At 37.0% G+C, this 26714-nt stretch overlaps 2 protein-coding genes across 10 annotated transcripts in view; both read left to right on the top strand.

Moving 5' to 3' along the window:
* The window catches only part of LOC102696962 (alpha-1,3-mannosyl-glycoprotein 4-beta-N-acetylglucosaminyltransferase B), a 36293-nt gene extending 29655 nt beyond the window's left edge, over positions 1-6638 (top strand). For both annotated transcript variants that reach the window (XM_015344764.2, XM_015344765.2), the window contains 4 exons: positions 2081-2159; positions 3914-3989; positions 4572-4684; positions 5551-6638. In XM_015344764.2, coding sequence (XP_015200250.1) covers positions 2081-2159; positions 3914-3989; positions 4572-4684; positions 5551-5568 — 286 coding nt within the window. In that variant the 3' untranslated portion in view covers positions 5569-6638. The remainder of the gene's footprint in view (positions 1-2080; positions 2160-3913; positions 3990-4571; positions 4685-5550) is intronic.
* A 3248-nt stretch (positions 6639-9886) lies between these two features.
* clgn (calmegin) lies at positions 9887-26714 on the top strand. 8 transcript variants are annotated; one of them, XM_069190056.1, is made up of 15 exons: positions 9887-9995; positions 13202-13378; positions 14417-14490; positions 14586-14644; positions 15198-15339; positions 15965-16046; positions 16167-16359; positions 16527-16716; positions 18216-18329; positions 18636-18792; positions 20068-20283; positions 20585-20701; positions 21490-21631; positions 25389-25510; positions 25817-26714. In XM_069190056.1, the coding sequence occupies exons 2-15, from the start codon at positions 13211-13213 to the stop codon at positions 25889-25891; spliced, it is 1851 nt and encodes a 616-aa protein (XP_069046157.1). In that variant the 5' UTR covers positions 9887-9995; positions 13202-13210; the 3' UTR covers positions 25892-26714. The 8 variants fall into 8 exon arrangements, with proteins under 8 accessions (XP_069046157.1, XP_069046173.1, XP_069046168.1 ...); XM_069190072.1 differs by having other exon boundaries at positions 9899-9995; positions 13206-13378; XM_069190067.1 differs by lacking the exon at positions 9887-9995 and adding an exon at positions 10508-10916 and having other exon boundaries at positions 13206-13378.

Genomic DNA, 26714 nt, shown 5'->3' with positions numbered 1-26714 from the left:
TATATAATGTTAATTTCTTATATTCATTTAATACAATAAATTAGCCATTTGCCTCACATCAGCTAAAGGTTTCCTATTTTGATCACTGATAGACTTCTTCCTTCACTGTTCTACCAGTGTGGTAATATAGCAAAAAATAATAATTTTGTCATTTAACTGACATGACAATGTTTTTTTCTTTATTGCCCTTTTTAACATTTTTTTTATTGTCCCACAATTTTACTCCAATTCTTTTAAGTGCGTTCTGTTCTTTATTAAATTATTAATCATTCTCATTCTAGCTTCCTTTCTCATTATATTTTTTCTAATTGATCTATTTAACTGTTTACTACTTTTCAAGCCTTTAAATATTTAAGTTAGGATGCATCAAGTCTGCGGTTCAAACGTAATATTTTTAACTGATGCCATAATTGCATACTGATTGATAGCTACTCTATCCGATTTAGCTCTAATTTCCTAAAATTGTAAACTTTTGTTTTTGATTTTACCTGTACTGTTTCAAAAATACTTAAAAACAAACAATAATAAGATCAGAGATCTGTAATGTGTTCCTCCTCTCTTTTTTCCTTGCTGTATCTTGGTTGTTTGAATAAACTAAATATATACACATTGCTTCTACTAGTTCTTTAGATAAACTGACTTATTAGCTATATTTAGCATTTATGTTTTCCGCTGCTGACATTACTGTTGGTTTTTCCCCAGTTTTTTTTTAAATGATATTTCTCCCATGATAACCAGTCTCTTCCTTTACGCATGTATCCCATAATAAAGCAGTCTATTCGAGCTTCATTATAGCCTGGGGAAAATTGGTTTATTATTGTATAAATATTACATAAAAGCACATTATAATTGATATCTGTATTTGGAGGGCTGTAGTATACATATACTGTACACCATGGGGATTCTAAGACCTTTGATCAATCTAAATTGTTCATGTGCTGTGTACCAATTTTTGACTTATGTTGGCACATCAACGCCTCTTCCTTTACTCCTTTCTCTTCAAAATGCTGTGGATCCATTATTGCTATAATCATCACCATTACTCCCAAAATACATCACAATTGTGTGCTAATGCGATAGCTACTGTTTCTTTTGTTGGCCTACTGTTACTCCTGAGGTATTAGTGTTACCTTGCCCTTTGACATTATATTTCCCCTGTGTTCTCTTTTTTATTACCCTACTTTCTATGCATGTCCATTGAGGTTTTTCTTTGCATTTTATCCTCTAGCTGAGTGTGCTTTTTTTGTATATAACTAATTTCTGGGTTTATGCTATGTTTCTCTCATGAATTTTTCTGTAAGCAAAAATGAACCAGTCAGCTTGAGTCTCTTGGAGCATCACTAAGGACAGTTCTGCCTCCTTAAACGTCTTCAATCACTTTTGTACACTAGACCAGTGACGTCCCATTGACACCCTTTTGGTTCTTGATGAACGTCATAACACGTTTGTGACCAAACACAATTTTCAATGCAAAACACTAACTGGAGCATCACTGTCCTCGATTGAGTATGAAGTCAGTTATACCTGCAATTCTTCTCTCATGATGTAAATGTCAGCAAATCCGCCATGGATATTTCCCTTTATACTGTATATTAAAAAGCTGTGCGTCTTCTGATAAACCATGTTTTATCGTAGGATTTGGATGCACCATTCCATCTACCTAATTCTTTTCATGTCATGTCAGCATAGATTTACAGTAATATGGAAGTGTATTATAACTTGTGTGTTTGCAGAGGATAGCTGTGCATTTTTCTTAAAGTAAGACAGCCTGCATTGATTTGAATCCAGTTTGGTCTGAGGTTTCAGTTTAATATTCTAAAATTTGTTAGTAACCTAACCATTTTTTTTAACAAGAAGAGACCAGTGCACATAATTCCTAACCAGTGTAGTTATTTATATTGATATTCACTGTACTGCAATATTCTTAATACCCAATAACAATTAATTAAAGCATTTAAAGATATGCTATATTTCTTAACATGGGGGTTCTGCATTAGACCTAGTGTTCACAATGCAAACGATGGCCAATAATGTCTGTACTCTTGCATACAGTTCAAATCCATGCATTTTATCGCTGCAGGTACCGCTTTAAAAGTGGAAACATAGAGACCAATGGAGACAAGTTTTACAACACAACGGTGGAAGTGCTACCAGCTGATGTGAGTAAATTCCAGGTTATGAAACACTGGTATTATTTTCATCTGATCAGTGTTTTTTGCTGCCAGTATAGATGTTTTTCAAACAACTCTGTACATATTCTCTTGGTTAAATATTTAGCAGGTTTAACATAAAGTTGAATTTATAAATTAAAACTATTTACTAGGCGGTTTCATTTTAGGAAAGGGGATATTTCCCTAGAGCTGCCTGGTACTGAGGGAATTTATAGTACTGTATAGCTTTGGGTAACTGTAACCTTACAATTCTTTAAGAAATATTTGGGGGGCCCCAGTTAGTATTATTACAAATGGGGACTACGAAAATAGAGAATATCAGAAAATGACTGAGCAGGTTAATCAGTAATTAAAATAAATAATCCTAACCTCCAAATTGTAAAGATACACCAAGAATATACAGTACCCTATATGTTGGTATAATTGGAGGCACCTGAGTTCTTTGTTCTCTGGCATGGCTTTGGAGAAAAATGTAGTAAGTCAGGCATGCTGGGTTAAACAATTATTTATGAATAATGATAATACAAACTCTAAACGCACAACGACGACGACAACAACATACAAGTTACCCTATTTACAAACTTACAAACCAGGTGTCTTGAGATCTATGTCCTGATCAACCTGAACAACCCCTGACTTCTACCAAGTTTTCAAACCCTATATAACGCCCCTATAAAAGGCCAACAGGTGAGATAAAGCTGCGTTCTAAACTGAATATGACTTATACTTATATCTCTCTGTAAATCGGGATGCTACAAAATTAACAGGAACCCCGTCTCCCTATTCTAAAAAATGCATCCACTTGATTTACCAAGGAATTCTCTATATAGGAGATCGGAGTTTCATAAAAACAACAGAATGGCAAGCTCTCTTAACAAGGTTCAAAAACTTAACTCGAGTCTAACTCGAGTCAGAACAAGCGGCTTTTGCCTTCTGCCTTCTGCCTTCTCTTCTCTTCTCTCTCCCTCTGTGTTACTCTGTGCTATTTTATGCTGTGTTCCTGAGCTGTTGATGACACTTGATCATTTACCCGGAACTTAATTAACCAAAGTAAACCAGGGGATTCCTTTGATCAGTGTATCTTGGACCTAATACAACTCCGTAAACACTCCAGTTTCTTTCTTACTTTGAAGCTTCCAGAGAACTGTAAATGTTGATAATAGCCACGTTTTATTGTCTCTAGATTTTTAAGATATTTGAGAAGTCACTTCTAGCATTGTAGCATAGTATGTAACAGTATCACTAAATGTTTCAGCAATGTTAGTAAATAAAGAATGGATTTTCATTTGTTGTGTAATTAAAAATGAGGAACGTTCATTCTTCTCATTAGTTTTTTCAGTTCATTAGTTAATAAAGTAAACCTTATGTTTCTTTGTTTTGTTGAGTCTGTATATTTGGATGGCAAAATGTTTCTGAGACCTATGATGTCTATGAAACCCCATAGGAGTATGGCTTTTTATGGTTTTGTTTAACCATTGGTACTTTTATTACCTATGCATAAATTTGTTTAGAATTTGCCTGAGCAAACCAGAGAATCACGCATTTCTAAAAACTGCATTTTACTTTTTAAATTTGTCTCTCACTATTTGTATTTTACAAATTTCTTTAGTCGTGGATAATGTTTTCATGAGACATGAGAATGAGGGCCTCCTGTTGTCCTGACCTAAACTTTACATTTTGTAGGGGAGTTGAATAAGACCCTGTCATTTTAACAGTTAAATTCCTATTGTTTTTGTTTACAGGCTTCAGTTGGGTACAAAATGCAAAAAGGAGAGATGTCTAAATATGAACAAACCAAAGATGGCTTTTTTAGGATAGGTAATTCCTTTGTGTTTTACACATGACACCTGCATGGAAAATACTGTATGAGGCCATACATCAAAGTAGGTCAAAGGCATAATGCAATACATTGAAAAAGAAAAGCATAAAGCAGAACACAGAACACATAACAACTGAATAAATTAGTTGCTCAATTAGTAATTTAATTACAGGTATTCATGTATTTTGTACAAATTCAGATTTTGGGTGACCTGTAAGACTAATTGAATTGGCACTATGCAAGACCAGGTTTACGGATGCTATTTTAAAGAAGTAACACTTTAAAGTGTCCTATAATTACTTATTGATTTTCACGATGAAGTTCTTCAGTAACTTTAATGAATACATTTTAAAATAATCAATGGCTTCAATTAATTTATTTTCTGAAAAGTTATCAGATTACAGCCTGCTCAAATTTATAGTTTTAGAATTGGCCATGTAAAGGCTTTATTCAGTAGGTGCTTCTATTCAATTCTGTACTTCAAACAGCCTGTTATATAACGTGGCTTCCCCACTATAGAAACCTCTAGTTCACTTTTCTTCCTTATTCATCTGTCTTCTTTCTCTTTTTTATGTTAACAGGTGCCTTTGTGAATGGAATAGCTGAAGGAGAGATTGACCCTGAATTTAACAAAATTTCTGCCATTCGGTTGTTCATCCATAGTGACTCAGATGTCTGGGTACTTCTCAGTGAGGTAAGGGTGTTTACTGTACAAGATGTAAAAAAATGTTCAAAACCCACGTTGGGTCTTCGAGCCAGAAGATGCAGGACAAAATATTCTGAGATAAGTGTACTAATTTAAACCATTGCAATGTTCAGTGGATAAAGTACAGTATATCTTTTTTTAAAAATGTGAGTCTGCTGTGGAGTAATTTTCTGTTATGTATTCTCCTGAGTGTAAAAGCACGTTCTATGTTTGAGTTTGAACTATACCAAGATTATATTGGGATTATATTATCCCAGATAAACAGGGGTAGAGACAAGATGTATGGTAATCAAGAGACATGTATTGGAATTTTCAAGAAAATGGCTGCAGGAATAATTAAAAGCCCAGAGGCTGTGATTACACTGGGCCTGCGCTGGGTAGCTATCTCTAGTAGTGCTTTTAATATACTGTACCATTGTCGGTTTATTACTGGAAGTATTGTCTACAAATTCTTGCCAAGAAGGTAGACAGGTTTTTACACATGGTTGTCCATGATTTAAGTGAAAAATGAATGCAATAATTTCTCAATATCAGTTGCTTATACAACTTTAGCTGCAATATTGCAAGATGAGAAACATTTTCAAATTTTTGTGCTGGATAATTTTGCTCCCGCCAGTTATTACTGACTAATTCTGCCCAGTGTCATTTTCTTCTTGAAACCAGGAAGAGCTTGGAAAGCAGAAGGGAGGTCCATAAGATTTCCTTTTTTATAATAACGTGTTGACAAATGACTTGTGCATATTCAGATATTTCTTTGCAATGATGGTAATTAGGTATCACACAATTCATTGGTATAGTTCTGGAAACTATTTGGTTGAGTGAATTAAGTGACTTGACCTGTGTTTATTTGACAGATATGTATTAAAGTTTAACAATGAAAGGTGTGTGAACTGCTGGGGAACAAGCTAAGGATTCTTTAACGGTACCAGAATTCTGGAGCACCAGCAGCTGGTTTAAGGGCAACACCTAGTGGACGAAACGGGCAAAAGAGACTTCCATCTGCAGCTACATCGGCAAGAGAAGCTTGGTGTCTAAATGGGGAACAGCCACTGTTTCAACTTCACAAAAGCAGTGTTTAAAGGAAATTAAAAGTAACTACCTAGATATGACACATTTTTTATTGTGTTGTGTCCATTTAATTCCCATTATTTCTAAAGCCTACTAAACCATTGTCATTCAATAGATCTAATGTTATGCCCATAAAAATAAATCGATTTAAAGGGCTGAATATTTTTTTCCTTAAGACCATTAGCAACAGGGAAAATATTTTTTTTACAGTCAAAAATAGGGTAGAGAGAGCTCTGATATTTGCTGTAGGGATTATTTATTCTTGATATTATTAATGCAAATATTTGCAAGTATAGATTTATTTCTTTGTTCTGCAATCTTATTTTCAAGATAGTTGAACTGAAGATACAGGTGCCTCATTCACCTTCAAGTTAAACGTGATTTGAATCAATTTTTCAATTTTGAATCCAATTTGAAGCAAATGATTTTGTGATTTTCTTTTCAAGCAAGGTGTGAGGTAGTGAGATATGGCTTTGAGATGTTAATGGAGAAAAACCTATAGAATGAGGCACACCTGATCTGACTGAGTAGCTTGTATTCAAAGGAAGTATAACTCCTTTCCCATGTGAGGGTAAGAAGTTCTAATTAATGCAATCGGATCAGGTGAACTTCACGGTACAGTTTTTTTTATTAACATGAGAGTTTAGTCTTAGGTCAATAAGAGGAATGGATGCACATCCACATTTCCCTAAAAAAGCAACATACTGTACACACCACGGAAATAAAAACAGAAACATGTCAATGATGTGACATATACATTCTGGATAAAGATTTAGTTTACCAAACTTTAAAAGAAGAGCAAAAGGATGTGTTTTGTCTGACCTTCAGACTGGTTCTTGTTACTTTTTACAATAAAGACAAAGTTTAAAAAGAATGTATTGTCTGGTTTGTCTTTCCGGGTCCCATAGGTTAAAGTCTCATGGCTTTGTATGTTTTAGGTACCAGAGGCTAAATATGTTTTTCATTCTGTAATATTTAGTGTCATTGCATCCTCCTTTATACTGTACCTTAAACTTCTTAGTCAAACATTAGTTTCTTAGAGATAGATATCTACATACAGTGACAATCAAAAGTATTCACCCACCTTTTTCACATTTTATTGTGTTACTAAATGCAGTCATTATGTCTCTATTTAACTGGAGTTTTGTGCCAATCAATGGCAAAAAATATAATATCAAAGTGACAAGTGAAAAGGGAGGTGAATACTTTTGATAGCCACTGTAAATGCAATTATTAATTACAAAAGCAAAAGCAACAACACTCATTATAATTAAGCATTTAAAACAACTTCAGTAACTCTTAAAATGACTCTGAATTGTTTATTTAAATGAATCATTTGAATACTGAAAACAATATGAAAATTCATTTAAAGACTTTGCTTTACGCTTTGGTGCTCTGATGCTTCTGGCTTAAGTTTGTCTTAGCACGCTGATCATCTTCTGGACACTATAAGATTCCAGTGAACAGCAACATCATAATCACTTACCTGATGTTTACAATTCCTACCACCCAATATACTGTATACAATACAGTGCCTTGCAAAAGTATTCCGACCATTCCTGTGGTCTCCCATTTTGTGAAATTAAAAACAAAAAGATGAAAATGCATTATTTTCTTATTTTTTAGCTTATTTTATATAAAACCTGATCAAACACAAAACATCTGACAAAAGACAGAAAAAAATAAAGAGAAAAAAACTGGAATAGGTTGTTGGCATTTGTAGCTGGACCAGTGAACTCAAAAGATTGTGGAAGCACCCTTGACTGCAATTACAGCCACAAGTCTCTATACCATCTTTACACACTCGCTTGGTGCAATTTGTGCCCAATCTTCTAGGCAGATTTGCTCTCTCAGGTTGCTTGATGATCACTTTGCGATGGACGTTTTCGGGTCTTTCCACAGATTCTCAGTAGAATTCTAGTCAGAACTTTGACTGGACCACTCGATGACATCCACTTTCTTTGTCAATTACTCCACTGAATATTTTGGGTCATTCTCTTACTTAAAAGTGAATTTCCAACCCAGTCCAGTTTTACTCAAGCAGAATTTCCTATACCTTATACTGTAATAGTAATTATTATTCCATCCACTTATGTAGCGCTTTACAGGTAATGAGGACTCCCCTCCATCACCACCAATGTGCAGCATCCACTTGGATGATGTGACAGCAGCCATAGTCTGCCAGTACGCTCACCACACACCAGCTATCAGTGGGGAGGAGAACAGAGTGATGAAGCCAGTTCATATATGAGGATTATTAGGAGGGCATGATAGGTAAGGGCCAATGGGCAATTTGGCCCAGATGTTGGGGTGACACCCCTACTCTTTTCAAGAAATGCCCCTGGATTTTTAATGACCACAGAGAATCAGGACCTCAGTTTTACATCTCATCACTATACTGGGACATTAGGTCCCACACAGGCTGCAGGGTGAGCACCCTCTACTGGCCCCAATAACCTCTTCCAGCAGCTACCTTAGCTTTTCCCAGGAGGTCTCCCATTCAGGAAGCAGCCAGGCTCACGCCTGCTGAGCTTCAGTGGGTTGTCAGGTATGAGTTGCAGGGTGATATGGCTGCCGACTATTCTGTACATCGCTCCATCCATGTCCAGTCTGGACAAGCTCTTGCAGCTGCCCTATAACTGCTAGCCCCATGCTTAACAGAAGAGATTGTATTGAGTGTGTGGTGTGCTGTGTTGTTTGCAGTAGACCTAAAATTTTGCATTTAGACCAGAATGTTCCCGTTTTGTTTTAATTTACCAAATTTGGACGTCTGCAGCATCACCACAACTGCTTATGCTTTTCCGTAAATCCCATGCAGGTTAGGTGATTTTTCACCACCATCAATAACAGCTTCCTTATTGCCAGCTTTGCCTCGTGTACATTTTCTCCCATATTTGATCACTGTACTCCGCAGCTCTTTCAAAGTCACCAATGGCCTCACAGTAGCATCTCTAAACAGTTTTTTCTTGTTCAGTTTGAGGAACAGCCTGATCTAGGCAATGTCTTTGTAATGTGAGGCGCCTTCCACTTCTTAATGATCAGCTTCACCATGGTCAAAAAGAATATTTGTGTCTCTGATTTTTTATAACCTTCCATTGGTCTGTACATTTCTACAACTTTTACTACTCTACAACAAGCTATTTGGTCCTCATTGTTGTATCTTTGATTGAAATTCATTACCTGACTGAAGAACCTTGTGTATTTATTCTGAAATCATGAGAGCCACTATTATTACAGAGAGTGAGGCCACTCAGCTAACTGTGTGGCTCATTAAGGCAACTTGCGTACCTAAATTAAATTAGACTGGCCAAAGGAAAGGGTTTGAATACTTTTGCAATCATGACTTTTTCCATTTTCTTCCATTTTAATTATTTCCTTTTGTTTTTGCTTTGAATGTGGGAAATAGGTTGTGAATATGAATTGCTACTTCGAAGTGTCATGATCATACACATTAAAGCAACAAAATGTGAACACTGCAAGGGCCTGAATACTTTTGCAAGTCACTATATAAGGCACATTATCTTCTGTGCTGAATTTATATTTTCACCTTCCCTCATGAATCCTTTCAGACAGCTACGTCCTAATAGCAATTCTTCATATACTATTATAGATGTGTTGTACTGTAACTAGGGATGAACCAAAATTTCATAATAATCTGAACTGAACCAGTTAAGACCCATTTACACTGCTGAGCCTTTCGCTGGAACCTCAGTAGAGTGGAGCCGTGTCCTCTATCTGAGGTCTGAGTCAAGAACGGAGTCTACTTCTTCCTCTCCCCTTTGAATTGTCCCTCAGTGTTGCTCTTCCAACCAGAAATAGATTCTTATTGTCATTTAACAAAGGTAATGCTAAGAGTATTTGACATGAAGCGCTGCGCCTATGAAAAAATACAGTATATGTTAATGTCTTTGACCTACGATTTGTAATGTAAAAACCTTCTTATATATTGGGCTGAACAAGATATGGAGTAAGAAAAAGACCGTTTGACCCTTTATTAATGGCTACTACAGATCTTAAACAGATTCTCCACTTTGGTTAATGGTTTCCATACACAGATTATTCTCAGTCTTGTGGCACCAATTTGTGACGTAACGTGCTCAGGCTGGCACAGCGCATGCGCCTTGCTTCCTCCCCGGGCAGCGAGCTGGAGAGGCGGGATTACAGAAATAGAGGGATTCGGGCTTTCTGGCGAGCACAGGGAAAAAAAAGAGTTTGTTTTGTTGTAAGAGGGGTAAGTATGTCTGAAATTTAATTCTCCTAAGTCCCTCCCACTGAAATTTCTGAATTAGCTTTTAAAGACACAGTCTTCATATTTTATGTGTGAGTAGCCTGGTTTGACTACACCACATATTTTGAATTGTGGCAGCCTAGCAGTTAATGTAATGTATGAAACCCGGTGCACAGGAGAGTTTGCTGGTTTTGTAGTTTTTCAGGGGTTTCCCTTTTTAACTTGACTAAAGCGCGAATTCAAAGACATGTGCGGCAGTTCTTTCTAGCAACAGATATCATAAGAGGAGAGGTACAGGTGTAAAAGATCTCATTCAAATAGCAAATGAGCGACCAAGAAGACAAATACTGAGTCACACTTAAAGTTTTCATTTATTCTAGCCGAAAATATTGTCTGGGTAGGTATGTGCAAATTAAAGATGTATCACTGTAATTGAGAGCCCATCATCGGGCTGGCTAATCCGTTATTCGTCCTCGGTCCCTAGGCGCATGCGCGCTCCCTTCCACGTAGACGCCTCCTTCTTTTGAGCCGCACACTTACTAGGGATCTTATGATATGCAGTCCGGAGAAACTGCCTCTAGAGCAAAAAAAAAAAAAAACCCGAAGTTCGGAGAAGTTTCTGGTTACCCGATTTCGCCCACCTCAACCCAGAGCGTCACCAGTTTTGAGTTATGTCTGCGCCGCCGCTTCTGCCTCTGGTGCTGAAGCCCGGAGAGCGCCGGGCCGCTCTGAGCATGCGCGCTGTCACTGGCGTCGAGAAACCGGGAGAAGTGGGAGATCTTATTCGGAGCGGATCAAGCTGGAGAGGATCACCGGTCCCTCTCCCTCCGCCGAACCGTTCCCAGGTGCGCTGCGAAGACAGAAGAGACCGGTCTGTGGAGGAGGAGGGGGGTGGCCGCTGTGCGAGTGTTTGACGCCGCTGAGGTTTGTAGCTGCTCGGTTCATTTTGCCTGCAGCACACACACACCTGCTCGCCGAGCCTGGCGTATTCATGTGGCGCTTGCCAGGACCAAATAAGGGGCAGTTCCATCACGATGCACCGCTAAAGGTATCCAATGAGCTAACCGATCCCGTTTAAATGGCCAGGGGATTAGGTATATACTGTTAACAATAACACAATACTCGTGTTGCAAAGATGCAGGTTGCTGTTAGACGGTGAAATTGCTGTTCTGCGAGCACTGCAAAGGAGTCCTCACGATCGTCCTAGAAAAGATGAGACTCGAGATGTCATTGTTTGTGAGAGGCAGTGCTTTACTCGGCGTGGCTGCAGAGAATGCGCAATGTTTATACTAGAATGTTCTCTCAAAGGGAGGCCTCCGTCTGTTGTGGTGCAGTTAGTTTGCTGTAGTGTCAATATTCCCCTATAGCAATCCCGCTGGAGTCCAGTGGTGCTTCGATCTGAGCTTTGTTGACGTCGGTGCATAAGGATACGAATCGGTCTTTTTGTGCTGACTAATTGTATAGCAGAGTTTCCGGCCCTTCGCTCTTATATCGCCTAACTCCGGCGTCTTGACACGACGAATGTGTGCAGGACATTTTTTGAAATGTATGTATCCTCTTCCTTTTAGGTGGTGATGTACAGTATGTGGGGAGGGAGTATTTGAACAAAGAGACTGTCTTTACACTGTACATACCGACTTTATTACCATGTAGCATGTATAACCATTCTTGTACTGTAATGACTGTACATGGTTAGAAAGGGATGAATCATGCGGTTACTTTGGAGTCTGTAAAGTGTCTTGTTAATAATAGAACAAAATAATCAATTTTTTTAAGGTTCAGACTTGTATCGACAGAGAACTGACAAAGGAATCGACAAAAGACCATTTTTTTGTAAGCCCTGAAACCATAATGTGATTAATTGAAGAATCCGCATAGAATTAGATTTGGAATATTATGTTGTGTTTAGTCACGACCCTCCAGTTGGATAATTGATCAGTGGGGCTAGGTTGAACAGGATGTGGATTTCCTAGACAGATCACTTTACTCTTTATCATGCTTATTAAGAGTGCAAGGCTGCATGGTTTACAATACTGTGATGAGATGTATTTTAATGAGATTGTTTCACTGACCTTTCCTTGCCAAGATAGGGGCACACTAAGGTTGTTGCTCTTTGCACAACAACAACAATAATAATAATAATAATAATACTAATAATAATAATAATTGCTTACACTTATATAGCGCTTTTTCTGGACACTCCACTCAAAGCGCTTTACAGGTAATGGGGACTCCCATCCACCACCACCAATGTGCAGCATCTACCTGGATGATCCACCTGGATGACAATGTCACATATACAGTACAGATGGAACTTGATTTATTTAATTTGCGTAATGATGATGATTTTTCTTTTGTTTTGTAAATATTCAGTAATCTCCAATAATTTAAGTTTTGTTAAAAATGTTTCCATTTGTACTGATTGTTAATGTAAATATAGCTAAAATCATTTTTAAATCACCCAATCACTCCCCAGTCTTTTACTATTTCTGTGTGTTGCTTATTTGCCTTTTACTGTACATTGTGAAACACCGACAGTGTTTATTACTTTTCATAAATGTAGTAAGTTCCTAGTTACATACCATGCTTTATTTATTGCTCCTGGTACTTCTTCTTGAGAAGTTTTGACTGCCACTGATTCACTGCTCTGACTGCAGTGTCACAGCGCTGAATCTACCGACCTTTTCTGAGTGGTTTTACAGGCAGCAGATCACATACAGTAATTTCCCTTTATATATGATCAGTGGTATTTGTCGTCCTTCATTTTCCATTGGTGTACAGAATTGTCGTTAGCATGTTGTTTGTCTCATGGAAGGAACATCACATTGATGGCATAAACTAAAACGTTCAATTTTCACTAATAAATATATTAACCTATGCAGTCCCCAGACCTCTTTATTGGAGTGTTTTAATCAATTATTGGCTTTAAAAATATTCTAGTCCCATGAGTCATCCTGTTGTTTATTAAGGGTTATCTATCAAGCTTTAATGATATGAAGTGTGTTCAAATGTTTTTTGTGAATTGCTGAATTGGTTAAACTGTCAATATTCACAAGTTGTGTTTTTTTTTTTTCAATCACAATGTTTGTTTCAGTGTATTTGATGTTTTAATCCTGATCCTGATGTCTCAGAACATCATTCATTTTTTATGCTGGAGTGTTGTGTGTGGTGTCGGTGACTGTTTCTGATTCCTTTGTGTGTGTGTTCAGACAGTGAGGATGAAGCTCCGGTGGGGATGGACATGTCTGCTGCTGCTATCCCTGGCCACTGCTGCCTGGACACATGAGGAGGATCAGGACAGCACAGGAGATGCTCAGGTGGAAGACTCTGACGATGCAGATTCAGAGACTGAGGATCCCACTGCTAACACCAATGTCTCATTCCAGGTCTGCCAGTACCATACTTGCCCATATTCAAATGGGGATCTTTTCTAAAAAAAAATAGTGCGGCAACTTTTTTTTTCCAGTATGCCTGGACTTATTTGTAAAGCTATGTTGTGTGCCATAGATGATTAAACAGCAGAGGATTAAAACAGAAATATTTTTAAATGGTTAATGGTACCACAGTAGTGGCTTTCCCTCAAAATACTGGAAGTTTAACATTCGTATTACATTGTAGACGGATGTTTATAATTAGCCACATAAAGAATAATTTGCCTCTTATTACATTGCTATATATAAAACAAGCTGTATGCTTACTACTTAAACCTTGATTATTATGTCATACAGCATGTTTGCCTTTGTGAAAAGAACTAGGAAGTACAGTAATGAAACTCTAAGGTACATAGACAAAAAAATGGTAACACTGTATAAATCATTTATATTAACAGCCCTTCAGACAGGTATAGTCAATCTCCGGATCATCATAACAACATCAATAGAAATGTAATGTAAAGACTAAATAAAATGTTGTTAACATTTAAAAATAATTTCTAAGGCAACTAACCGTCACAGCCCCATTTCAGATTGATACTTCAGTGTCATGCCAAATTCAGTTCAAGCACAAAATAAGTCCCTATTATGAACACGTATAGAACATTATCTGAATTCATTGTCTGCCTTCATAATTTTTAGACACAAGCTTTTACTCTTGCTATTCAAAGCATTAAACCCAGTGTAACTCGATTCATATACTAAAAAGTTTAAAACTGCCAAGCTTCTATAAAACATAACTATCATATTTTCCTTTGGAAACTATAAAACATTGATGTTTTTAAATCCATTTAATTTTGATTTGTATCCGCTAACCTTGTTAATGCAAATAACTTAAAATAATTTTGCCACGATAATCATAATTTCATAATAAATCATAATTTCTGTGAAATCGTAGTTTAATTGAAATTTCCTAATATGTGGAATGTGTTTTTAACAGCGGTTTTTCATTTGTTGTTTTTCCTTGAATGCAACCTTTTGTGATATTTGCAGGTAACATACAAGACTCCTGTCCCTACAAAAGAGGCATATTTCACAGAAACATTTGATGAAGGCTTGTTAGCTGGGTATGTTTTGTTGCACACAAGAAACTCGAATTATGTCAATTATAAATGTACATTGTTGTGAGCAGTATTTATTTACTGTCTTCTTAACTCTCTAGGTGGGTGCAGTCCAAAACCACAAAAGACGGTGCAGATGATGACATTTCAAAATATGATGGTCAGCAGTGGTTTGACACTTTTATTTTATGGAGAGTTTTGAGCTAAATATTAATCTATGCCATTGTTAGTTTTGTTGGTATTTGAATTCCTACAATAACGTTTAAAATTATTCTCCCCAAATGAAAGTTTTAAGTTATTAAAACCATTCATTTGAAACGGATAAAAAGTTATTTTTGCTTTTATTTGAGAAATACAGTATATATGCAAGATATAGGTTTTGCAGTGCTTTGATACGATCGTTGTTAATCTTTTTATAGCTGTGTCTTTACAGGTGATGGTATCAGATTGTACCTCTCATTTGTTCTAAATAATACTATAACTTAAAATAATAAAACTGGTAAAGAGACGATTCCTGTTCGCTAATGTGAGTTGAGTCTGCATATTATTCTGGCTTTTCTCTACTGTAGGCTGATTAACCAAACAGATGTTGGAACAGAGATGGTCCAGATACCTTGTGCTTCATAGACATTTTTAATGTGAGGTGAAAAGTAGTATCTGGTATCTCCTTTATCAGACTTGTCGCTGTGACCTCTTCCTTCCTCTCCTTTCAGGAAAGTGGGAAGTGGAGCCACTGAAGGAGAATGCCGTGCCTGGAGACAAGGGTCTCGTCCTGAAATCCAGAGCCAAGCACCATGCCATTGGAGCCATGCTGAAGAAGCCATTCGTCTTTGATCAGAAACCCCTAGTGGTTCAGTAAGTTTCTGAGGAAACAGAAATTTGTTCGCATCGCAGAAAATAATTTAGAGAATGACGGCAACTACTGTGAGTAAAATGTTGCTGTTTCCTAATGAATGTACGTCAGCTTTGAGAGCAGCAACAATTAAAAGCCATTATAAGTGTCTTTAAAAGAGAAAAAACAGAAGGACAATTTTGCTTTCTTGAGACACTTCTTTCCATCTCAGCCAAACAAATCCTCTATAAAAAATAAGAGATTGTTATAGTCTTCAAACAGTACAGCTGTAACACCACTGCAAAAAAAATGTTCACATGTTTTTAGCCACTCATGAACAGTCTTGTTCTTAGTGGCTTTGTTTGTGGAATTCATTTTATTCCACATTTCCAAAAATGAGTTTTTACAACACTTTCTCAAAACATTTGAGGCTTCAATTTTTAAGCTACAGATTTTAATATAAAAAATCCAATATTGTATTTCAAATTATATAGTATATTTGCAGTACATTCCTGTCACAATATTAACAGCTGTTGCAGTCCTCCATGCTTTTTCATTAACAGTGTATATCGGTTAACATTTGTTGGGTGAACTCTTTTATAGAGTTGCACAAGAAAAACAGTGTTTGAAGCTTATTTTTTGTTTCAGGTATGAGGTGAATTTCCAAGATGGAATTGACTGTGGTGGGGCTTACATGAAACTTCTGTCTGCAAGTGATGATTTAGATTTGGTGCGTAAAGAAAAGCTGTTGCAATTAATACCGTAATATTAAGGTTGTATTTTTTAAACATCTCTCTGTATCAGTCGCTAGTTTCCTGTTTTAAAAAAATAACTTTTTTATGTTTTTCAGGAAAGGTTTAATGACCAAACTTTGTATACGATCATGTTTGGCCCTGACAAGTGTGGTGAAGACTACAAATTGCACTTTATCTTCAAACACAAGAATCCCAGGAATGGAGACTATGAAGAGAAGCATGCAAAACGGCCTGATGTGGATCTGAAGAAATTCTACACTGATAAAAAACCCCATCTGTATACATTGGGTACTACAGAATCTACCAATCTCTGTAGCTGATTGGCATATGCTCTTATGCAGCTCAATATGTTGTTGTACCTGTCATGTTTTTTCTGAGAATGGTTAAATATTGGATGTAATTCTGACATTGTTCCATTTATGAAAAAAAAATGGGTTTGGTTGTGTCTTCATCAGTGTTGACCCCGGACAACACCTTTGAAATCTTCATTGACCAAACAAGTGTGAGTAAGGGGAACCTCCTGACAGACATGGCCCCTCCTATAAACCCCCCTAAAGAGATTGATGACCCCAATGATGTCAAACCCGAGGAATGGGATGAGAGACCCAAGATCCCTGACCCAGACGCTGTCAAGCCTGATGACTGGTGAGTGAGTACAGCTGTCTGGCCTTATTTCCCTCACATTCCATTGACATCAGAGCCAATGCCAGTTGTATACAACAAAAGTATTTACAGTTGTATGCAAACAACTGCAGATCACGTTTGTGCAAGCAACGCTGCACTGTGGACTGGTGCACCACTACTCCCGTGCTAGCTAAACCTTCCTGCAGGTCCTTTGCAGTGATATGGGGGTTTTGCTTTGCATTCCTGATCAGTCTACAAGCAGTTCTATCGAAGATTTTTCTTGGTCTTCCAGATCTTGTCTTGACTTCAACAGTTTCCCTTAACTTCCGTTTCTTAATGACATTTTGGACAGTAGAAATTGCAAGCAGGAAGCTTTTAGATATCTTTTTATAGCCTTCCCCTGCTTTGTAAGAGTCAATTATCTTTATTATCTGATCTTCACTCAGCTGGTAGAGGAGCACAACACCCTGAGAGGTTCGAAGAGTCAGAGAATTTATGAAGCTCTGGAATTGTCATCACCTGACTTAGATTAAGGCCTAACAAGTCAATTAAGTTCTGAGACCTTACCAAAAAAATAACACTAGTGGGTCAACTGGACTTTTGCACATGCAACATTTACTGTTTTATTTTTTCAATCTGTTAAATTCAGCAAATAAATAGTAACTGTGCAATAACATTTGCAGAAACATGCCAAGTTTAAGTGTGTTCGCTGCAGAGGTTGTTAACTTCTTTTCACGTAGAAAATCAACAAAACATGTAATTTGGCCAGGGGTGCCCGAACTTGCGCATGCAACTATAGATTATTTAGTTAAGAAACATTGTCTTTATGTGTGTTATAATGGGTTTCGTGTAGTGTACTTTATGGCTTTTGACCAGGATACTTCATCACTTGAGATTACTACGCATTTTACAGTGCACTAGCTTTAAGAAAAAATGCCAATTAAAATATGTCTCCTGTTTCATTAATAAGAGTATAACTGATGTTGTGTACTCTAGGGCAAAATATAGAATTAACAAGTGGTGGTTATTACTCTCTCTCTCACTAGTTTATTTCCAGTAAAGTAGTATCACTAAACACATCTCCTTTACAAAAAAAGATGGATCCTTTGTCATCATTCCTGATTTTTGTCTGGTCAGGGAAAGTGACATTTAAGTATGTAAATTACCTAATTCAAATCAATAAAAGTGATTTGATTTTTGGAAATATGGTAGAGAAAGGATACTTTTTTCATGTAAATACACTGCTTCCTGAAGTAAAGCAGTAACTTCTTTAATTTAACAAGAATGAGCAATATATTTGCAGTCTTTAGAAATATGCTATAGCTGAGCTGTACTATGAGATGGTTTTATCAGAGTGAAAATAAATATATTCATAGTGTTTTACATTATTGTGTATTACATAACAAACGAGTTGGATTCTCAGATCTTACCTGTTATTCTTCTGAGGCCATTGAGAAGCACGTTACGTTCCAGTTGAGTCTTTATACAGAAGTGTCAGATCAGTGTTTTATTTTTTGCAGGGATGAAGATGCTCCAGCTAAGATAGAAGATCCTGAAGCAACAAAACCAGAAGGCTGGCTTGATGATGAGCCAGAGTACATTTCAGACCCCACTGCTGAGAAGCCCGAGGACTGGTAAACTATCGCTACACTTATCCATATTTTGTGTATTTTTTTTGTTGGTTTTGTCTGTGTCAGAATTGTACTGTACTGTAGCTCTCGCATGGTACAAAAAAGGGTCACAAAAGTGACTCTTTTCATTACCCATACCCTTCCAGGCCATCTGGGTAATTGGATATCTGACAGAAAAGGACACACCTGATCTATCTTTAACAGCCACTGTGCGGTAGCACGTATCCGTTGGATTCCCTGACATTTCTGTGGTGTTAAAGAAGGACGAAGGCAGGTGCTCTGTGTTTGATGGCGATGTGCTTGTCCCAGGGATGAGGAGATGGACGGGGAGTGGGAGGCTCCTCAGATTCCCAACCCGGCGTGTGAAGCAAGCCCAGGCTGTGGGGTGTGGAAGCCTCCCATGATCAATAACCCAAACTACAAAGGAAAGTGGAAGGCTTCCCTCATCGAAAACCCCAGTTACCAGGTTTGTTCTGTCTGGCCTGCAGTGTGGAGGAGTGGTTAGAGCTCTGGACCCCAATGTCCCTGGTGGGACACAGCCGCTGTAGTTTTGAGCACGGTACCTCAGCCAGCTGGATAAATGGGCACCACAGTTGTGTATGTAAGAAATTAGTGATTGTAGTCTCCGTAAGACGCTTTGAATAACAGGGTCGTCCAGATATTAAAATAAATCATAGGGTCTTGTTCAGTAGGGTTAGATTTTTTTTTATTTTCTTCTGCTCTCTGAAGAATAAGGCAGATTGCTGGATTGATACAAAACAATAAAAATGAACGTGGATGCACATTTTTTTATAGAATATTCCTAATTTAGTTGTGATGTCACTCACTAATGAAAAAAACACTATGTTAAAATTATGTGTTTGGAAAAACATTACTGTGTAAGGTGCTTTAGCCCCAAATACTCTACATTCATTCATCTTGTAATGAGCATTTTTGAAGCATTTGAAGGAGCAGATCCTGTGAATCTCCAAATATGTTTTTCCATAAAAACGAAGATTAGAAATCATAAATGCATAGGTAGAGAGAGGAGCTGTGGTAGAGTGCGGTATAATTTTGAGGTCTTCATATCTTTTGCAAACAGAAGAATGAAGAAATGTTATTATCTTAAATTAATATCCAAATAGAAGCATAGTGTTCATCCCAGTAAAAATTAAAACTCTGTTATTTATATAGTTCTACAGTAGCTACAGAAAGACTCATTAAACAAGCTTTATTAAGAGAGATCTCTGCAGTCAGCTACAATAGATGTTGCATGGAAATACTTTCTCTCCTCCTAATTCACATAGAAGCTGCTCTTTTTGCTTGCCAGAATTACATTTAAAAATGCTGTCCCTCAGATATCTTGTGTCTGAGTTTAAAACCTAGGTCTTCTTACCCCCCAGTCAATGAGTGGAAGGTAAATGTGATATGTGATTGGTGCTGTATAAATGGCTGACCCTGTGCTCTGACCCCAAGCTTCTCTCTCCCCATCTGTGTGCCTCATGGAGAGTTAGCTTGGGTATGCGAAAAAACAAATTCCAAAGCAAGAAATTGTATATGGCTAATAAAGTGATCTTATCTTATCTCTTATATTCTGAACGGGGCATGTTTTTGTGCTCCATTGAGAATTATTGCATGCGGCATTGAAGTGATCTATGACTGTATGTTGTTCAGGTCTTGCATCCTTTCCCCTGTTGTTTCCCATAACCTTTAATTCAGTACTTCATATTCTGACTGTCAGAATGTCAATTGTATTTCCTAGGGGATCTGGAGTCCCAGAAAAATCCCCAATCCAGATTATTTTGAAGACCTCCATCCTTTCAGAATGACCCCTTTCAGTGCGGTTGGCTTAGAGCTGTGGTCCATGACCTCGGAAATCTACTTCGACAACTTCATCATCTGTTCGGACAAAGAAGTGGCAGATCGCTGGGCCTCTGACGGCTGGGGAGTGAAAAAGTTGATGGCCAGTGCCAATGAGGTAAAGCACTTTCTTGTCTCTCATACTTTCCTCTGTTTTGACTGTGTGTCTTTAATTGCTGGTTCCCGTTTGTACACTTCTCTGTCCTTGTAGTGGACTGTGCCATAAAACTAATTCCCCCCAAAAGGGATAATAAAGCTAGACTGAATTAAATAAACAGAAGTCTTTTCGGACTTACAGATGGTAAGATTCAGTCATGAGGATGTTATTTGGTTCCTTTTTAGGGAAATGTAACTTATTGGAATCCATTAAGCTCTGTTGATGAATCTTATAACCTTGCCACTGCTGTTTGTTTTGTCAGCCAGGAGTGTTCAGCCAGTTGATGGCTGCTGCAGAGGAGCGTCCTTGGCTCTGGGTAGTGTACATCCTGACGGTGGCCCTGCCAGTGGGACTAGTGGTGCTCTTCTCCTGGCCCAGGGTAAGCTATCAGCCAACAAATACATTTAAAGCTTACTAGGATGAGAACACAGTCAGGTTCTCTTGTTGTTACTATACTCTGAAAACATGACCAAACTGTCATTCATATTTAACGTAATGTTAGTGTGTGAGGCACAGTACCACAATCAGCAGAATTTTAGACAAGGATGGTAAGTTTGAACCTATGGTTCCCCAAACTGAGCCATTTTGTAAACATTTTCTAAGCAAGGCCATGGCTGGAGCAGCTGTAAATGCTGAGGTCACAGTTCCAGGTATTAAGAATTGACTGATGTTTGTAATCAATGCTTTTGTTTCTGTTTTCAGTGCTGTAGAAAGGGGTTAATCAGACCCCACTGCTGGGTTTGATTTCTAAATTAAATCAATTAGGGAGGTGTGTTAGATGAGGATGATTACGTCCGTCTAAAGACATAATTTTCCTTTCTCTAAATATGCTGTAGAAGGATTAATTAAAAAAATACTTTTTGTACATGTAGAACAGGGGAATGCGAAATGTGTGGAAAATGTGCTTTAGGGTCTAGCATCAGTTAATCCAGATGAATGTCCACTGGAGTGCCAATATATCTCTTTTGTCATTTTTAGGTTATATTCAAAAGGAATACCCATTACATTACAATAATTAGTATTTAATAGTTTTAGACATTAGAATCTGCAGCAGTAAACCTATATCTTGCATGCACTGGCCAGTTCAGTTTATCTATAAGAGTAGGCTTGGTGAGCAGGCATTTGACAGTGCTGTCATCTGCGTGGTGTTTGGTTTGTATATTTAAGAAATCTGATGAAGCCGCCAGCTACAAGAAGACCGATGATATTCAGCATGATGTGCTGGAGGATGAAGAAGAGGAAAAGGAGGAGGAGCAGGAGAGAGAGGAGGAAGCTGACACAGAGACAAGGGCAGACACTGGTAAAGCAGGTCAGTTCAATATTCATAGCAGAGAAACTCATCTTACTTTTACTTTCATCTGCAGTCTACCCTGACCATGAAGAGCCACAGTCCTATAGGTTTTATGGGTTACCATTAAAGCTCCAATCTGTAAAATCTTCAAACAATATTGTTTTGACCATTTAAGCAGGTGATTTATTCAACTGAGTAGTTTAAAAGATCACAGCCTAATATTGTCAAGTGGATTTATTTTATGTAGCAAACATTTTTTTATTTTTAAAAATGTGACTTAGAAGAAAAAGGTATACCATTCAGTTTAGCAAGTGAGAAAAGTGTTTCTGTAACACAAAGTTTAATGTAATAAGTGTCTAAAAATTAATGGAGGAATAAGAAAGAAATATTTCAGGAATTCAAAGCTGCATTGCAATGTATCAAATTAAGAATTCATATTAAAAAAAACAGCTCTCCAAAGATGAGACTGTAGACAGTTCAACACCAACATTATAAGAAAATCATACAAAAATTTGTAATGTTGTATATGATGGTTCTTTCAGTATCACAACTCTGGAACTCCAGGTGTTTTTGATTAATTTTGTGCTGCCTGCAAAAAGCACATCACTTTTTTTCTTACTTGTATCCACTTCAGTTGGATTTTAGATAACATACCATTCTTTCCTTTGTTCATTATTGCTCAGCATAAATGAAGACTTCTTTTGCCTTGAATATTTTTTTCAAATAAGCTATATTTTAAGGCCTTGTGGGTGACATTATACAATATTTTTTTTTTTCAACCAACCCAGCATTGAATCAGCAGTTTGAAAACAATTTGTTTAGTACACCATTATGAAAACCGCAACACTGCAGGAAGAATGAAGGCTGTAAAACTTTACTCTGAAAGCCAATGTTGATCTGCTCCAGAAAGACCTGCGGGACAAAGCTTATGATTTGGATGAGTGACACGTTCATCTCACACACGGGGTACTCACAGTTTTGCTGTTGTGAGGCACAGGATACTCGTTGCACCCTAGTCTTAGCCTGTTGTATGGCTAAGGGAATCCCAAAAGCAAATGACCCCGGAGGTCAAACTGTCAGTTTTTAAGATTGGAAGTGGCATGTGACCATGTGACTCCATGTGCACTGGAACACTTTCACATGGGATGGGATTTTAAAACTCAGCAAAGACCCAATGCTGAATGTACACATTTTAAATTTAAGGGCAGTTTTAAACTCTCATCTTTGGGCAGGTTGGAGGAGTCTACCTAAACTCCCATCTGAGACCATGGGTTCCTTAGCTGTGTGCTGAGATAAAATTATCACAATTGACTATCCCAAACTGTGTGGGTATATAATAAGATATAATGGGAGATTAAAAAACAGTGTTGACCTGTCTTGGAGTACCCAGCCGTAAAGGAAATCATATGGCCTGGTTTTCAAATAAGTTGACATTTGACCTGTGTTTGATTATCCAGTGATTGTTGTTGAAAACGCGTAAATGTAGTACTCTTAGAAGAAATTGTATAAGTACATAAACCTTAGCAGAGTATCTGTGTTTTGCTTAATCTGTTATTATTGTTAAAAAACACTTACTACGTGATTCCCTTATATTTAGTGTATTGTTTATAAGAATCTGCCTGTGAAGGGTTAAAGGTTCACTTCAAGTTAAAGAAATTTCTAGTAAATGTCTGAGCTGACTAGTGTTTGTCTTGCTTTTGTTTTTGAGATATAAGGGATTATTTAAGGCGGAAGTAAAGTCAATCAGCCCCCTACAACTATGTAGGAGAACAAAACTTGGTAATTCATGTGTTCAGATTACGTGAATTCACACTACACTCAGTTAACAGCATAATGGATATTTGTGAGCAAAAAGAACTAGTCTGGTTTTTTTTTTCTTTGTTGCTTTCAAGTACAGTCTGTGAATTTATTTTAAAAGTAGTTAGCTCAGCTATTTACTAGCCTTGAGACAGCAGTGTGATGAATGCTTTGCAGATGTTCTTGCAGTTAGATCAACACAAGAATTAGTGCTGTCAGATCCCAAGTAGATGAACTATAAATTTTGCCTGTTTAATTCTAAGTACAGTTTGTAAATTCTGTATGATTGAAGAAAGAGTATGATTAATTTACCTACTTTCTCCTAGAGTGGCAACTGTACTTGAGTCACGTACTGTATATCTCTGTCTACACTAAAGCAGACAGTTCAGGCCAAAAATTCGGACAATCATCTCACATTAATGGCATTTCTCCTGAATTTCATCTGACTTTCTGGCCCCAGTTAGATGTTCTTCTGCTTGAAATAATGCATACAGCCGTTGAGAAACTTTTAGAAGGGATGTTAATACTGCAGTTAAATCTCTTTTACTGAAAATAAGACAAAGATTTACTATCTGTGAGCTATCATCCTGCATCCTGTTCTGATGCCAAGCTTTATGTTAAGGTGCTACTGGCTAGAGGCCTGTATGATCAAATGAGTAGACTGTGATCAGTGATTAGGGAGGTTTTCTTAAAATGCATCTTCCAACTCCTCAACATTATACATGCAGCTACAGACGTTGCCATATATTTCAGAAGAATACCTAGGGTTGATCTTCCCAACTTTCCATCTCTAGGAGCAATCCAGTGTTTATCACTGGTTTCCCTTGCACCAAAACCTAGATAAATGTCAACAATGAACTTGCAACATGATACTTTGTTCATGTGTTCATATTTCGTCTTATGTGACTTTTCAAAGATTTCACAGAACACCTGTTCATACAGTATATGAAGGCACACCATTTGAAAAAAGCTGGTCTAATCACACCTGTTATTTGCCTTGTTTTTGTAAACAGAAGTCTGCTATTTCAATCTGTATTTCTGTCAGTAGTATTCACCACTGTCCATCACTTTATGGTGAAATTTATATTGGTGCATGTACTCCTTTCACCAGGATATAATTTATATTTTTATATAAATGGGTAAATACGGGTAAATGCAGACTTAAACAGGTGGATATGTTTTCCCAATTCTCTTCAATCTTTACTCAATCTTTAGAAATTCAAGTAAATTTTAAGTTCTTTAGAAAGGGAAGTGACAGTGTGTTAAATTCTCCGTGCTATTACATAATGATTTTTTAAATTTCAGTGTTGTTTTATCTTTACATGATACTACTATATCTGGACACCCACTTTTTGATATTTTTGAAAATTTAGTGTAATGTTCCCCTTAGATGCTGTAGTTTACATTTTGGACAAATTATGAAGTACTTAAATATAACTTTGTACAAATATTCATGAAATATCTTAAGACATGGCACGCTCATTTTCCATAATCATAAACTCCTTATAGGTAAATCCCCCCCTTTTGCATTCTGATTCAGAATCTGTAATCTCAATACAAGCTTCATGGCTCTTCTTTATTTTTTTACTTACAGCTCTAATCTGCAGTGCATGTCTATGTACCTTTGCGAGTGAGGTTATCTACATACATAATGTTTAGTATAATCTTTTGGAATTTATGGGCGAATTAGGATTGGTGTCCCATATTTATTTTTTCTTGAAAATACTTTTTGTTCTGTTTCTGACAAACCAGTTCACAAATTGCACACTATGACTTTAATAGTAGTTTTTACTTCTTTGATATGCTTAGGTGCCTTAGTTAACTAACCCTCAATAATCATTTTTCACTTAAAAATGTGCATACGTATCAAGTCTGTATTAGATATTTCTAAATCTGGTGATATAAATTAAGCATGTATCTATATATTGTAGTTAAATGCTGCTTTCTGTTAAATACTGTATATCTATGATTGTCCCAGAAGAGGAGGAGGAGGAGGAGGAGGAAAAGAGGAGTGATCATGAGAGTGGAGCTGCTGGAGACAGTCAGGATGAAGAGGAAGAAGACAGCAACAAATCTAACGAGACTGCATCAGATGATGAGGTAAGCCATCTGGACATTGCGTTACTGGTTTATCAACTGCATCCACTGGTGAGGTTGTAAGTAGGAATGGCTACAAAGAGCATTGTGGTACTAGAAAACTCTTCATTAATTTACCTTTTGTGTACATTTTCCATCTTGAATTTTCCATCTTGAATCTAATCTATTTACTTAACTATATGGACAAAAATATTTCAAAAGGTTTTTGAATACATAACATTCTTTTTTAATTATCAAAGATATCTGACAGTGGTATTTATTTGGACATGGAGGGCTGTTGGACAGAAGTCTACTTTCTTTGTTTTTCAGATGAAGGATGCCGATGAGAGCATAGGAGATGGACCAAAGCAAACAGCACGCAAGAGACGAGTACGAAAGGATTGAACTAAACCTTAAAGCAATTAAGGATTGTTCCTTTTCTTCTCTCCCCGCAGTGCATGCACAACAGCATGCAGGCTCCCCAGCTGCTGGCTGATACGATCCATTAGATCTTCTCCTGAACCACTTGTGTTCCCTATTAATTCTTCCCACCTCTGTCCTAACTTTGAGTCTTCACTTAAAGATGTTGCTTTTTTAAGGTATTGTTGCAATGTTCATATTGAAAAAATATTAAGATGAAAAAAGAAAACGTTTTAACAACAAATACCCATTAAGGTGTATTTTGCAGCAACATAATATTCAACAATATGTACAATTAAAATAGAGCAGTTTTATACAGTGTACATAGTAAAAAACAAAAGAGATTAGAGCTATAAAAGCAGTTGAGCTGATTAAATTGTACGTCTAGATTGAAAAGTTTGCTAAATGAGTTGCAAAGAAAATAATAGCAGTTCAGAATTTAAGTTAACTAGTGTCTAGTTCTGTACTGAAAATAAAATGCACTGGAAGTATCTTAATATATTATTTTTATGTAACTTATTTTTGTTTTTGCAAGACAAATGATTCCATTTTACTGCATTTATGAAGTTTTAAGCAGTTATCACTTTGATTTTTGTGAACAAAGTTGAAAGCTTTGCAAAAGCACACTGTTCTTAAAATCTCTCTTAATTCTAGAGTTAGAAAAATATATTCAGAAAGTTTCTGAACCTTCAAATGGTGGACTGACTACATTTTCCGAGTTTTAATGTTCTTGCCATACTATAGCAGATCCCTGTTGAAAGATGTTTGCAAAATTTACATTGCTCTTGAAAATAAATATTTAATACAA

The sequence above is a fragment of the Lepisosteus oculatus genome, chromosome 1, assembly GCF_040954835.1.
Source record: "Lepisosteus oculatus isolate fLepOcu1 chromosome 1, fLepOcu1.hap2, whole genome shotgun sequence".
Classification (NCBI taxonomy): Eukaryota; Metazoa; Chordata; class Actinopteri; order Semionotiformes; family Lepisosteidae; genus Lepisosteus; species Lepisosteus oculatus.
The sequence above is the reverse complement of the archived record's forward strand: the minus strand, read 5'-3'. Positions and strand labels throughout refer to the sequence as shown.

Excerpts from the sequence above, each read along its gene's own strand:
- clgn (XM_069190046.1), top strand. The coding sequence starts at position 10,984 with ATGTGGCGCTTGCCAGGACCAAATAAGGGGCAGTTCCATCACGATGCA. Across the intron at positions 13,379-14,416 it reads ACACCAATGTCTCATTCCAG|GTAACATACAAGACTCCTGT; the intron begins GTCTGCCAGTAC and ends TGATATTTGCAG. Across the intron at positions 20,284-20,584 it reads TGATGGCCAGTGCCAATGAG|CCAGGAGTGTTCAGCCAGTT; the intron begins GTAAAGCACTTT and ends TTGTTTTGTCAG.